Genomic DNA, 15,828 nt, shown 5'->3' on the forward strand with positions numbered 1-15,828 from the left:
TTGCACCGCGGAAGAAATCGACAGGATTATGGTGGGCCCGTATTTACTTATTTTCTCCGTTCAGTTCTGTTGCAAGAGGATCCATTTGATCAGCGAAGGATAGAAAAGATTATTGGCCGTGAAAAGATTTTTACTGCGAGTCAAAGGCTCATTTCGGTTTCTTTTACTCGCCGAGGCATTCCGGACTAGGAAGCGTCAGTGAGCTGGCGGAATCGCGAAACATTACGTGATTCTGACATGCATAAAAGGCGAATTGCTTAGCCGGTTGCTGACTTTTCCGGTGCGTTGATTTTGGGTCAATGCCAGTATTCGATCGAACACGCCAGAACTCTGCGGAACAGAAATGCTCGCTTAAATATTCAAAGGTTCGCGAAATAGTGTTAAAAAATATATGGCTTCGATATTACAATATATTTCTAAAAAAAATTGTGGTGGCATTTATTTAGGTGTTTAAGAACTCCAAACTCTTCTAATTTGGATAATAATGGATATTGAGTGCCTGTAATAATTTCCCCAAATAGTTGGATAAAATTAGACACTTTATTTTTACCTCGAGTATCTACGAAAGTTTAGGAAATGTGAGAGCGTTGCAAAGTACATATAATATTTTTATAATATTATAATCCACCGCTAAAAAGTTAGCTTTGAATTGTTCAGTGGTGTATTTGTTTTTTTTGAAGCTTCAGCATTAGCATTTCTTACAAATTTTATGGCGTCATTGTAACTATTATTGCAGATGCTAAAGTGAGCTTAAATACTTTATTTAATTTACGAATGGTAACTTTAATGAAAAGTCTGGACCGAAACTAAAATTGCGGAAGAGTAAATTGAAAAATTAAATGCAACCTCATTTGTGTGAGAAAAGGTACATAAGAGTGCCTGCGGTGAGTCAATACTATGGTAAATTGCATGGGACTTATTGCACCTTTAAAATTAAGTGCATTATCGCGAATTGTCCGGAAACGTTGTCCTCTGATTGTTTCGAACGTTATGGTAAAATAATGAAAGAGGAGAAAGAAAGACTGGTTGAATTATTGCAGCAAGAAAAAGTAATGCAACAGTTGCGAAGTTATGTAATTGTAAAGTAGGACAATATTAATTAATAGAAGGCTGGCTGTCAGTGAAACGATTTCGCGCGTTACGACAGAGAATAAAATAATTGCTTCAGTTGTTTCATTTTTCTCAATTATGCAGAGATATTATTAGAAATTATTATGCAGAAATAATTTTAGTAGTTACGAATTTCACTAATTTTTAGGGACACAAACTTATCAGCTAGCTGGCAGCGTATTTTTAACCCTAGAATCGAATACTGGGGCCATTTTGGTCCAAACGAATACTCCCTGCTTCTGAAAGTTCTTCGAACAATATCGATAACTTCGAGTGTGAAAATGGTAAAATTTTGCAATATACCTATTCTTCATTTTTTTTACTGATACGAACGTTAAATTATTTTTTATTAAAAGACACATAAACTACTGTTTGAAAAGCTGTTTTTTGTCGACAACAGTTTTCAAGGTGGGATCAGAGGGGTGACACGTTGGGGGATAGCTTCCCTCTTGAAACTTAAGTTACATCTAACAAAACACTTGTTTCCTTCAGGGGAATATCCCGAACTCGGGAATTCAAAAAATTCTAAAATTTTGTGAATATGATTTTCTTCTGATTACAACGCAATTTTTGTTTGCTGCCCAAATCCACACTAAAGGGGTGTGATTGGCCCCTGGTAATCCGGTTATTTTCCGATTTGGTGTTATAACTCGTGAACTGTGAAATAATATTTTTACCAAATGATAGATCTAATTAAAAGAAGTAACTTTTGTCTTGAAACTTTTTCTCTATCTCTTACAGTTCGCGAGTTATAACACAAAATCGGAAAATAGCCGAATTTTCAGGGGTAATTTTCTAACCCCCTTCGAGTGAATTTGAACAGCAAACAAAAATTGCAAAATCCTCTACATATTCACAAAGTTTCAGAATTTTTTAATCTCCGGGTTCGGGATCTTTCCTTGTTAGTTTCGATTATTTTATAGAATCGGGTATTTTGCAGATACTAATTGTCGGTTAAAAATTTTTAAAATATCTGATTTGGTAATTTTGTGGTACTGTTAGATGTACATAAGGAAAAGCATTTTACACTGTACAGATGAATTTCGGAAATACTTTATTTTCATAAGTAACAGTGTCCAATATAAAATGTTCAGTGAGAAACCGAAAAAGATAATATCGTAGTTTAATAATTGTTAGATATACCTCGTTGGGTTTTCTTATTGAAATTCTACAAATTCATTTGTTATAAATTATAAACAATATTCCATGACCACACGTGTAAAGACTTATCATTTATTGGAAACCTGAAATTATGAATACTTGAATCTTATAAAGTACCTAATTCGCTTAATTTACAATTATCGACAGATAATGAAAGTTAGAAGAATTGTACAGCACTTTCTACCCACAACGATTGTTGCAACCCGTTGAAGGGGGCTAAAAAGCAAATCATAATAGGTGCATCAAATCTTTAAACTCACTATAAAAAAAGTTCTTAAGACGTAAGTAACCAGGGTCGAATTAAGACATTTGGAGCCCAGGGCTATCAATTTCTCGGGAGCACCATTGGTTAAAAAGTGTGTGTGTGTGTGGGGGGTTATAAATTTTTTGTAATAAAATATAAAACAAAATAATTAAATCTTAAAAAATTGAAATTTATTCTAAATAAAAAGAATAAAACATTTAACCATAACGAAAAATAATGATTTACAAATAAATAATATTACAAGACAAACATCGAAAAGATATTTTAAAATAAACCTTTAGTGCGATTTCTAATTAATTCAAAACGGAAGCAGGTAAACAACATTTCATTCAATTATTATTTTACATAAATTATTCGGCCTTGCAAGCAGCCAGTGTCTAATCTACGTTACAACTAAAATAATATACACATGTAACATTAATTTTGTCTCTCATCTATCTACACCTTTTAATTTCACGCGCTTGTATCTCAATCACCCTTTCGCAGAATTTTCACAGCCATCCCTAGCAGCATTTCTGGTTGGCCCACAGTATCCCCAAGTTGTGAATTAGCTGGCCATCAAAATGCCAAAAATAAATGCTATTAAGGATTCTTCCTTCATTTCAATAAAGATGTAATTTTTCCTGTAATCGCTCTGGCAGCTTTATGCCTCGACCATTTAACCCTTTGAGTGCCACGAACGTATAAACAGTTACTCACAAAAGTATCCACCCACTCCATACGTATAGCATATTTTACTTAATTAGGTACTTTTTAATTCAGAATTACCCATTATAATTTACGTTGGTATAAACCTTGGTTGATATATTTTTAGATAGTTACCACCTACCAAAGAAATGCTGAAAGGAATTTCGCTAGTAGAATGGAACAAGATACGACAGAATATCGCAGGAAATTACTTGAATCTATGCATAATAAATTATACTAAAATCGCAGAAATATTAGAAGTATATTAACTTATTATAATTAAATTTATATAAATTAAATACTGAATGTAGGCGAATATTCTATTTGATGTTCGCGACCTGCACGGATAATTATTTTTTAAACAATCCGCGTACAATTTTCGCTCGAATGCACCGAAAAGAAAAGTATATCAATCAATATTTATACCGATGCAAATCAGAATTGCGAATTGTTACTTCAAAGTCGCTTTAATATGTAAAGCATAGTACACATAGGGTGTACGAATACTTTCCCGAGCAACTGCGTATGTACGTATATCCACGTTCACTTAGCGCGCGCGATCCGTGCGGGGACCGCCTATGGGCGTCCAGCGAGTATGGTTAACAAACACAACTGCAGGACCCCCGCACGCGGTGTTGCGCTCAGCGCTTGAATCCCAGCAGCGAGAAGGTCGATGCCCCGGAATCACTTGATCCTCTTCGTTATCCCGGGGACTTTTGAAACCGACCATGTTTCGGTCTCGCTGCGCTTTATTTTTCACCGCGAGCGCGGCTTTCGTTAGCCGCGCGTCAGATGCTTGCGTAAAAAGTGAGAATGACGTGTCGCCGTCCGCGCGCGCTGGCCATTTTCGTTGCCAGGTTTACTGTACTTGTCACTGACTGAACGGCTAATAGAGCATAGTGCGATGTCACGCATTCGAACGCGACGAGATTACTCCCCCCCCCCCCCCCCGCCGCTCGGTCTCCCCCCACCGCGTGGCCCGGGCGAAATTGCTCTCCCGTTATTCTATATCGAAGCGGGTGAACGATTGTCCGCGACTCTGCCCACCGCGCGAAACGATTGCTTTTTAACTAAATCGAATCGCTCCGTCCGCGCCGCTACGCCCACTCCCTTAACGAGGGAAACCGTTTCAATTACGGCACGTGTACTCGTTGTAATTACGTCTGCTGCGTCGGCTCGCTTAGAAGGGGTTTCAGCAATAATCGTTGACCGTTACCGTTTGTTACGCTTCAAGACGGAAAATGTATCCGTTACACGCGTATCGTCCACGAAAGTGGCCGGCGATCATCACGGAAACCGTGCACCACCCGGGCAGGCGCCCTCTGTTGTTCGGCTCTTCATTGGGCCCCGCTCGTTTCAACCTTTAGAGGGCCGGGATTTTTTCACTGAAATTGTAAATTTTATTCAGTTCAAATTTATGCATACGTACTGCCAACATGCTCGGCGAGGTATCCTAATTTTTAGGTGGCCACTATAGCGGCCAGCACGGCCCTCTGAGGGTTAAGGGTTGATACCTAAATAGTCAGACCGCCGAAAGAGGCGAAGGTTTGAGAATTTTTTTTTATAAAACGGATGCATATATTTTTACAGAATTTTTTGCATTTAAAAGATCAATGTTTAAAGAATAATTTAGTCATTTTTTGTGGAAAAATATTTATGTTTTTATTAAAGTTGCAATCGACATCCGAGAAGCTTTTTTGAAACCAAAATCACAAAAGCAAAAAAGATTTCTTCGCGCACGAGGAAGTGAGGGATAAGCAAAAATCACGAGAAAAATTAGGACCTCAATTTTTTGTTTTAAATTAATATTTCGGAAATTCATTCCGTTAATCAGAGGATACATTAATGTTGTAATTGTTACTTCATTATAAACGTAAATATTTTTTTACGCAAGAATACCAAACGTTCTTTAAACGTTGCTCTTTTAAGCGTAAAAAGTTTGGTAAAAATATATGCTTCCGTTTCTTAAAAAAAAATTCACAAATACTCGCCTCTTTTCGGCCGCCTGACTATAACCCCTTAAACCGTTTATTAGCAGAGTCACAGGCATATGTGCCTGATCTTTTTTACTGCTCAATAAAATACCAGTTTTGAATAAGAATAAAATTTTCAATTTCAAGGTGTTCCCTTGCAAAAACTGTATTTGGGAATGGCGTACCGTTTTGATAGAGCGTCGGATTTATAACGAGACAAAACTGTATATTTTATTAAATAGGTGTTCACTTGAAGAAACTATCAGTCACAAACGAAACGAAATTAATGTAATGAACAAGTAAAAATAATGGCTGAAGAAAGCCTCATCTAAATGATTATTTATATAAATAAAATATATACTTTGAAGTTTAACGATTTGTAAGAACTATCGATTCGTTTTACTTTTCACGGTGAATTTTACGTTTTTCGTATACAGTCGTCAGTAAGTTGCAATTACCTTACAAAATTTAATCTTTAGACTGGACTCTCTTGAGAGATATTTACTATTTCTGTAGTATTAACAATACCTAATTTTTTAAAGAAAACCTCTCATTTTTAACCACAAACAGAAAACAGTAGATAACAAGTTACTAAATCTCTCAGCACAATCGCGATCTTTTTTCATGCCTTGTCGTCATCGTACGCACAATTACATGTCCAGAGTGGTGGTGGTGGTTGCACGTTTCCTTTATTTATTCGCCTGTTAATCTTGAACTTGAGCCGGTTGAACGATAGGTATTCGGAAGTCGAGGGGAATTCCGCCGACGCAGAAATCCGAGACTCGCGAAAAATGGAGTACTACGGGGTAATAAAATTGCAAAAAAGCATTTATCCTCGGTCTTTTCGCGCCGCTGAATACGCCTGGGAACGCTTCGACTAACCATGCTGCAGGCGCGCAAATCACTTCGTAGAATCAGTCCTTTTAAACGATAAATTAGCGAAACGTGACGATAAAACAATTTTATCAACTTGCGCAAGAAAAGTTTTGCGCCTTTGTGCGTATCGCTGATAAGGTGCAAGTACAGAATCGCTCGTAATGGCAGCTTGCTCCTAAGCCAGTGTTTCCTAACCTTTTTTGAGGCGTGATACCCTTTTGTAATATTCAAATAACCCGCGACCCCTCCCCCCGTATAAGGTAAGGTAAATTTAACAAGGTAAATAAAACACATTAAAAATAGGCATTTCAGAATAGAATTCTAACTTAATAATATTAAAAACAAAATCCGCCAAAACAGTGGCGCCCTCCTAGAAAACACTTCGCGACCCACCGGCTGGGAATTACTGTTCTAAACCATTTTTAAAAAATAATAATTATGTGCTATAAAGCTCTGGTATTCCTAAATATGTATTTTCGTTTATAATAATAAATTTTTGCGCGAAGCAAAACAGTTTACAAAGGCCCTAAATGAATTAGAATCTTATTTTCGAAACGTCCTACAAATATTTTCGTAATAGAAGTACCTATAGACCAGTGTTTCTCAACCTTGTTGGGAACCACTGCTGTAGACTACTAACCCCCCCCCCCCCACACACACACAAACACACACACACACACTAGAAAAGGAAAAAGGAGATTCATGTAATCACGACTGAAGTAATTCAAGAGCTTCGTAAAAAAAATGAATTTCATTCTTTAAAAAATTTTCTATAATCACCTAATGAATTTGATTGAATTTACATTAAAAATATTTTTATCCGTTCAACTCGGCTTCCCCAAGATTAAATCCTGAGTGATCGCTACTGATAGCAATACTACGTAGTTTCAATAGATGCATAGATCACGATCAAGTATTTTGACGATACATATAAAGAATTTGCGAATGCTGGGAACATGAAAATTGTAGAAACAGATCGATACTTTATTAAGTGGAAGGAAACTAGGTAGCAGCCAGCGTGTCGAACGATGAATGGACTTTAGAAATGTATTAAGATTACGAAATAGGAAATTACTGACGATTTTTTCTAATAATAAAGCGTCACGTTCATTGTAATGAAAAACCTAACCTCATCCTTTGAAATTGATTCAACAGTGGTGTTGCAATGTATCAAAAATACCATAAGCATTCTACCATACGTATTCGTAGAAGACAATGATATTTATCATATCGTACGATCACATTTGTTTCCCCGTCTTTTTGCCTCGATAGCATCGCGATCCCAACAACAAAAGGTTTAACAAACACCCCTAGCGTCTGATTATTAATTGTCACTGGTACTTTCCTGTGGCCACGGACTCTCAATTAACGAGCCACCAGCAGCGGCAATTTCCTTTTCGCTACCTGTTACACTAATCGCGATGGTGCAGTAGAAGTATTTCGAGCTCCACGGTTCGCTGTTCGTGAAAAGAAGATCGAGATGATCGCCCGATAACTGAGAATAGGCACGAATACTTATTACCGAGATATTGGGAGGGGATCATTCCTCTCTTTCCAATGTAATTCCTACTTTGTCTAAATCCCGATCGTGTTTAGTTCTGCTTTATTATATTTAAACACCATGCAATGCGTGACCCTTACCATAGTGATCTTCTAAGGAGTGATCGGTATAACGGCAGCCATCTTGGAGCAAAACCGGAAATAAACATATCTATCTCTTTCTATCAGTATTTCTTTCTCTCTCTCCTTCTGTCTCTTTCTATCAGTATTTCTGTCTCTTTCTATCAGTATTTTTCTCTTTCTATCAGTATTTCTGTCTCTTTCTATCAGTATTTCTGTCTCTTTCTTTTTTTGTCTACTTCCGCTCTTGCTCCAAAATCGCGGCAACCAATCAGCGACGACACACGTTCCGATCACTCCCTAGAGGATCACTACTTTATCATACAGCTTAGCGCCTCTTCTGTCAAACCTCTGAATCACGTTATCACCCATTAATCATATTTACTTTGAGTTTTTCAGCGATACGAATCAGTAATGCAGAAACATGAGCAGACATTTTATGGATAGCAAAGCACAATTCCATTACCGATCTATTTTAAAATTATATCAGTTTCGAATATAACTTTCGACTATAAGTAATCCTGCTTACCATCTAACGTAACATGTTGACGGACATAATATATGTAAAGAGATGCTTGATAATTTCAGATAAATTATAAAACTTCGTCCCACAGTGGAGACACGATAGTTTCCAAAAACTTTGCATGATCCCAGGACGAAGACTCGTAATAGGAAACGGCTAGAGACCAACTGGTATTCGTTTGGTTGCCTGAAACTTACATAATTTAGCATCATAATTTATCGTATACTCTCAAACTATATATGTAGTAACTGTTACAAAGAGTAACGTTCACATTTAAGAAGGCAATATATACTCTTAACGGTAGTGACATAAATGATACCAATTTGTATCGATAGTAGCAGTTGTGATGTAAAGAAAATATAATAAGTTTGTACATCATGTTAAAATAACAGTTTAGCCTTTTTGTATTTTTGCAAGATTATAAATGCAATGCTTTTCTCTCAATTGACTATTAGAAAATTGAAAAGTCCTTTTAGAAAACACTCTAAGTCCCAAAAATCAAATTCTACGTAGAACATTTTCCGATAATTTTTATTTTTTTTATTTTGGCAATTAAAGTGTTTTCTACAAGGACTCTTCAATTGTAGTACTAATTGGGCAAAAGAGGATGACGACTCTTCAATAACATATTTAATTACGATACTGTAAACAGTGTAGGAAGTGTACAGCTACGTTACAGTTTTCTTCTTTAATTCTAAGAAAGAGAACGGGACATGTCGATGCACCCCATTATCATCCAAGTATTCAGCGAATCGAAAGAAGATGATAGAGAAATCCCTTGTATTTCACGCTCCGTTAGGTGGTGAAAAATTTCCGGGTAACGCAAGCTCACCTCGCAAATTCCTTCGAATGCCTACGTCTTGCCGAATTCTAAAGGGTCCTACGTTGATAGCCGTCCCAGCAAGCGAGCACTTCTTTAGTTTTCCACGCGGTGCACTATCCTGTTTACGCTCTGGGGCGTTCGGCATGCTTTATGGAAGTCCATAAGCGGATACAACGGTCCACCGCATAGGCATTCGTATATTTAATTCATTTCTGGCTTTATCTCGATTGCTACACTCATTCGAGACGCGTTTCATATCACATTGGGAAGCCACGCCGGAGATTTCTGTTGTTTCTCCTCTAACCGTGCAGTTAACGTTGTTTCCAAAACGAAAAAAAAGGAACATGCACGCCGCGCGCCACAGAATTTAATTGCCCGCATATTACATTTTATAATTTTACGAAGTAAAAAAATGGAACACTCTCATAAGTTTGCATTCAATGATCGAAGCCGCCGTTAGAATTTCAAGTCTTTATTTAATTATTCAATAAGAATGAAATTTAACATGTAAATGCAACAAGTGCACCTCTTAATAAACCTTGTACAAAAATATACTTTTCAATATCGCTACTTTGTACGTAAACTCACTAGTGATGAGTAGAAAAAAAAATATATAATATCCTAATCTGAAAATCGTGGAAGAAAATTTGGATGGGGTCTGCGCATGTTTCTAAACATCGCTCGTTATAACGTTAATCCGATTAAGTAAAAAAAAAAGAAAGAAAAACAATGAGCATAAAATTAATCGTTAAACAAAACGAATGTTAAATATCTCTTTGTATCGTAAACTAAAAATAATTAATGTGTTATTTGTACATACTTCTGTTAACTAAGTCGAGTCTCATATCCCGTGTACGGATACAATGTATTACTTTGTCATAACGAAGATAAAACTTAAATACAATACTGCAACAAATAACACACACATTTTATCACGCTCGAATAATGTTATCGTAAGTATAAACGGAATGATTGTTCAACTCGGTACAGTTGTAGCAGTATCTATAACAATAGGGATCTTATAATTAGTCAAAAGGCACTGAAACGTTATTAATCCTGCGCTAGAACTGTATCGTCCTCGGATAATTCTGACTTTACTTTCAGCGGCGAACTAGAAGTAGTAGTGTCCGGACTCTCGGCACCGGAGTCACACTTATTGTTATTCTGTTTGTCGTCGGCGATTTTCGAATTCTCCTTTATCTCATGCTTGTACGTTGATATCCTAGATTTAGGTTTCTTGGCAGGGTCGAAGTGACCTTCCAGAACGACCATCAGGTCCTCCATTTTCTTTTCGTCGGCGGTAGTCAATTTTTCTTTAAGTAACTTATCTAACCCCTCTTTCTGCCCATCGCTCCAAGCTTCCTATAACGCACATAGCATTATAATTGATACATTCAAATTAAAAGTAAAGATCTGTTTGTCATACGAACTTTTAATTGGGAATATTCTATTCCCGACTCAGCTAGCAGTCGCCGTAAAGGGCTAGCGTGCTGACGTTCACGGCGATTCACACGGAACAGAGCTCCGAAAATAGGTTTCAAACTCTTCTGACGTTCCCACACTCGTTTCAGTTCTGAAACAAGGTCGACATAGCATGCATTCGAGGGCTGTACTTCCGAGAGGAACCGGTGGCCGATCGAGATGAAACTTGGTGGGTATTACGAGAGGTGTGGAAAGGCCCCAAATATAAAATTTTAGCTTCGGCAATTAATGCGTTCAAAAGATACAGGGGTAATTGTGCATAAAAGGGTGCACCTTACCGATTCTTTTTAATCACTTTACCACGGTCCCTCCACTTAACAATATTTCTGTTGACTTATACCGACACAACGCATTCCACTTTCCAAATTATCCCGGGTATTAGTATTGGTTGGGGCTAGACTAGTGCGGAGAGCGCGCGCCCGCTCGCGGGCGCGTAAAGCATGGTGGCTACAAAATTTCAAAATGGAAAATATTGGGGGACGGGGGGGTTCCCGAGTAGGGGGACCTGCACCAACGTCCAAAAAAATTCGGAAACTAATAAATACCCGAAGCTACAATTTTAGATTTAGGGTCCACACACCCCCTCCCCAACCCTCCTCCCAAACCTCATCTCGATCGGCCACCGGTCCCTTTCGGAATAATATCCCATTCGAGTTCTAAATAATAAATTATTTCTTATATAATTTTGTTTAATTCACGTTCTTATATAACCGAGAATATATACCTGCATACTCCTGCTCCTCAACTTCCACTGGCTGAACGAATTCCCTAATGAATTCTACAGATTTCTTCATGGCACTATCACTGTCACCACTGCCGTCTGCAGTACTTTCAGCTGTGCCTTCTAGTGAACTTAAATGTTGTACTATTTGTAAAGCCAAGCATGCTCTGTCCTTTGCATTATCTAATTCCTTTTCCTTCAATTAGAAAATAAATTCTATTTAATTCGCTCTTCTGTTACAAAAATCCTTACGGTCTAGTAGTTTCTTTCACAAATTAGAATTTCAACACAAACAATTGTGCACGCATGAGATATGAGAGATCGCAGTAATATTCCTTTACAAGACAAAGTTGCCTTACTTGATTAAATAACGTTCGCGACAGAGTTCTAAGGGAAAATATGCGAACTGTGTTCACATACTTTGCTTCAGCAACATTAAATCCGTTCGCAAATCCCTTTACAATCTCTTTAAATCTTTCCAGAAGATTATATTTCTTTAACGATTCGATTAGCATGGCAGGAATAACTTTGCGCGGCTCGTGGTACACCAATATTATTCCGTCTGTTGCATCTCCTCTAATAAATTCCAGCCACGCCAGGAAGTCTGTTAACCCAGACACTTCGCTCTTGGTCTTTAGTACCTGTAAACAGTTACAGAATTTAATATAATCCAATAGAATCCAAATAATATAATCCAATCGAAGAATGGCGCTTTGCTGTTAATAACAAATAAACTACCTTATTAATTTTGTTATCTTTAAGTACCCGAAACTTCCCTATAGTTACTACTTTCATATTGTGCCTCTTCATAGCTGGGGCATTGAGATCCTTAAATGGCATCACGTATTGAGAATACGAGGATGTGGGTGTGCAGCCAGCTATTTGGCAGATTTCATCTATGACCTTCTTCCCTGTGGTATCCATGTCCCATCCAACTAATCTATAGTTGCCTGGACCAATACCCATGGAGGAGCAAGGCTTTCTGGGTGGGCTATCTTTCCCATTCTCCATTACTGTCGATGACACCATTTTTCACAGCCAATAATCTGTAAATAACGCATCACACCTTTTCTTAACTACTTTACATAAAAGTTGTATAATTTTTTTTATGAAGAGATAAAATTTTGATTTTCGTTTCGCATTAGCAGTGACACAAAAATTTGCAATTGTTTATTCAGAAAGAGATACGAGAAGGCGAACTAAAATTATAATTTAAGCTACACAATCAGCAGAAAGTAGAAGTCTTATAATATCTTGTGTATTAGTGTGAATATTATTGATAACATCGAGGATTAATTAATTATATTCACGCATGTAATGGTAAATTACGCGAGTGGCGTACTGTATTTCACTTTTTAACTGAGAACCCCGCGAGGACAACTTGAAAAGATGAAGATATATACCGAAACTGACGACAAGTTTCTACCAGTTTATAAATCTCCGACTGAACCACGAGTTTCACGCTCGAATCTGCTCGTAGCAAATGTTTGGGACGAGCACTCGGTTTTTGCACAAGGGCGAGATATTTCGGTACGTATGTATGTAGTATAGAGGAGATTACACGCGCACCGGCAAGGTCGACCTTGGGATTCAATACAGTACACAAATACTTTGGAACAAAGGACTAATAGCTGAAGACACGTCTAATAATATCGTACACCTCACCTTTGGTAATTCGCTTAATAATTATTCACCGGAGGAAAACCGACTATTACGAGGCAAAATATCTTCCTTCCCGCCGTACAGCATCTGCTTAAGAGCGTTGCGAAGATAAAGCGACACAAATATTTACCAGAAACGGGGAGACAACACAGAGAGGTACGGATCCCACGTTGCGCATCGAAATGACTAATGCTAACGTCGGCGGCGAGAATTCGGCGCGCGCGACCGTTACCGCTGCCTACGGTAATAACGAGAGAAAAAAGTAAATGACGATCTAGCCAGCTGGTACTTCGTCAGGTGCATCCACCGGCCAATAAGAAAACTGAATGCCGCGTGAATTTTTCTGATTCCGTGACGTCCGCGGAACGCGTCCCGAAGTCGGCAAAGCCGCGCGAATCGTGTCACGTATGTAAAACCGATATTCTCTCGTCGCACGTGGGCCGTGCCGCGGCTCGTAGCCTCGCTTTCAATATTATTTCAGTTTCTGTTCGATTCCGCATGCCATTAAATCCGTCACGATTCACTCACCGGGCTCGCGTGCCTTCTATCGAGTTCTTTCTTCTCTCTCTCAGATAGAGATCTCTCTTTTTCTCGCTGAAAGTCTTCTGCGACACGCGTAGCGGACGACAACACTGTATAAATCCTTAGCAGATACTGGAAACCACTGGAACGCAGCGTAGACGCATTTGAACGCACGTGCGAGATTGGCAGTAAACTGCCCGCTCGCCTATTTGCGCGTGCGTGGTCGATCCGACTATCACGTGAGTTCTAATGTCACTAGTGGGTGAAGGAGAGACCCTGACAATTGCGAATCTAGCAGTGCACGCTCGGATTGTAACGGCTGGGCTGCGTATTTCTTTCTACTACACATACAGTGACCAGACGCCCCGCATTGTGCGGGACAGTCCCGCATTTGAGCCCTTCGTCCCGCATTGAAAAGTGTCCCGCAAAGTGTCCCGGATTGGACATGTAACCTTTTACATTTTCGCAGTGGCATGAGGTTACTGTTTTTCTCGTGAAAAAATAAATATTTTTAATTTCGTTTCAATGTATCACTTTATAATCACAAGTATGTATTTTTAAATATATTACAAATGCTTTAATAAACTACGGAAAAGATTTCCTCACGGATATGTTAACCTTCTTTTTGCTTGCTTGCTTGTTTGCCCCGGGAACAGAAAATATCTGGTCACTTCAACTACATACTTAGTTGCTTTTCGAACACCGCGGGCAGAGTTAGGAGCGACGGGGCCGCAGTGAATGGAGGGGGAAACACCTACAGGAGTGGTGGTTATGTGTGCATGAACTGCGCCTGCGTCAGTCACGCAATATTACCACCGCTCCTGTCGGTGTTTCCCCCTCCATCACAGCGGCTCCATCGCTCCTAACTCTGACCGCGGGGTTGGTAGAATATAAATACACCATTCGAAGTATCTCGCGCGTACAGGGTTGCCAGGCGTACTGATTAAATGGCGGTGTGCTGACCTATGTGACGTCGTACGTATCTTCTCTTCGGTCGTACGGTGCAGGAGAAGGGGAACACTTATATTTGGTTGGTGACGCCGTGACGTCATACCAACGCGAAGCCAATCCAAGACAAGTGACGTCATATATGCCAGTACGGCGTACTGAACCGCCTCGCAACCCTGCGCGCGTACGCGGTGGCGTGGCACAATGTCTGTGGCCCGTTAGATCTTTAGAGACGAATTTCAGATGACACTTTGCAATTCGTGCTGTTCCAATTACGATATGTTGTGCGAACGTAAGGCCGCGTCCAGATTTGGGACTTCCTAATGCCGCGTTTCTACGTGTGGAACGTATATTTGTAGCGATTTTCGCCAGTTTAGACAGAGTCTCGTGGCTCGCGACAGCTGAAGATTGAAGGACATGGTGCTCGTGCGAACGGTGAAACTATTCCGAGAGTCCCGTAGACATTTCGAACCGTAGGCGTAGGTACGCTTGGGAAGGTTTGTGGGACACACTCTTCGTTTATCACCAACTTGCCTTGCATCTTCAAACTACTTGACACCTCCAATGGCAAGGACGACAACAAGTCATGGTGGTGTGAGGGACAGGGATGCACCAGTACAGTTGTTTACACTATGTGGGTGAGCCATTTCTTTGATGGTAGGGACTTTACTGACATCGTCTGGGAACAGCTCGAACATCTCGACGAGCCTGACTTTCCTTTGGTCGAGGGTCCCGAGGTTCCTTCCTCGGTGTCATATGGCAGGCAAACCTTTGGTCTGCACTCAGTGGCGGATTTAAGAAAGAAGGCCCAGGTGGCGAACGTTCTGAGGGGCCCATTTTTCGGGAAAATGAAGAGCTACTTTACTAAAAGGGGGCAAGTGTACAGAGAAGTATAGAAAAAGAATATACTGCTTGGATAAAATCATAATCTATTTTTGAAGACAAATCCCTAGGGGAGGCCTTCTGAGCAGGGGCCCATTTTTTGTGAAAATAAAGTGGTAGTTTACTAAAACCGGGCTCAGTGTGATAATACAGAAAAAAGCATAGTTTGGATAAAATCTTAATTTTTTTAAGAATGGGGCCTTGTGGGGCCTTCTGTGCAGGGGCCCAGGTGGCAACTGCTCATCGGCCGCCCTGTTAAATCCGCCACTGTCTGCACTACCTCTAAACACTCTCTGTCCTTCAATTTAACTGTCGCGAGCCTCGAGACTCTGTTTAAACTAGCGAAAATGACTAGAAATATTAGTATTAGTATTTTTTGTTTTCCTGTGTGTTTCTAACACACAGGATGGCGTTTCAAGAATTTCGCTTATATTGCCCAACGAACGATAGTCATTTTTCCTTTTTCCCTCCTCTCTCCTTCGGGTCCCAGCAGCAGCGACGCACCGGGAGGCAGGTGATGGTCACCCATCTTTCCCCAGTACGCCGCCCCGTGATGTTTAACTTCGGTGATCT

The 15,828-nt window shown here is 39.5% G+C and overlaps 1 protein-coding gene across 7 annotated transcripts in view; it reads right to left on the minus strand.

Annotated features, from left to right (window-relative positions):
* Positions 1–9,494: 9,494 nt before the first annotated feature.
* Positions 9,495–15,828, minus strand: part of Exu (maternal protein exuperantia) — a 170,693-nt gene continuing 164,359 nt past the window's right edge. For 3 of the 7 annotated variants that reach the window (XM_076823791.1, XM_076823785.1, XM_076823789.1), the window contains 5 exons: positions 11,980–12,287; positions 11,601–11,882; positions 11,245–11,437; positions 10,469–10,611; positions 9,495–10,400 (listed from right to left, as the gene is read on the minus strand). In XM_076823791.1, the coding sequence (XP_076679906.1) occupies positions 10,089–10,400; positions 10,469–10,611; positions 11,245–11,437; positions 11,601–11,882; positions 11,980–12,270 (1,221 nt within the window). In that variant the 5' untranslated portion in view covers positions 12,271–12,287 and the 3' untranslated portion in view covers positions 9,495–10,088. The other 4 variants (XM_076823784.1, XM_076823786.1, XM_076823787.1 and 1 more) reach the window with 4 other exon arrangements.

The sequence above is a fragment of the Andrena cerasifolii genome, chromosome 12 (assembly GCF_050908995.1).
Source record: "Andrena cerasifolii isolate SP2316 chromosome 12, iyAndCera1_principal, whole genome shotgun sequence".
Taxonomy (NCBI): domain Eukaryota; kingdom Metazoa; phylum Arthropoda; class Insecta; order Hymenoptera; family Andrenidae; genus Andrena; species Andrena cerasifolii.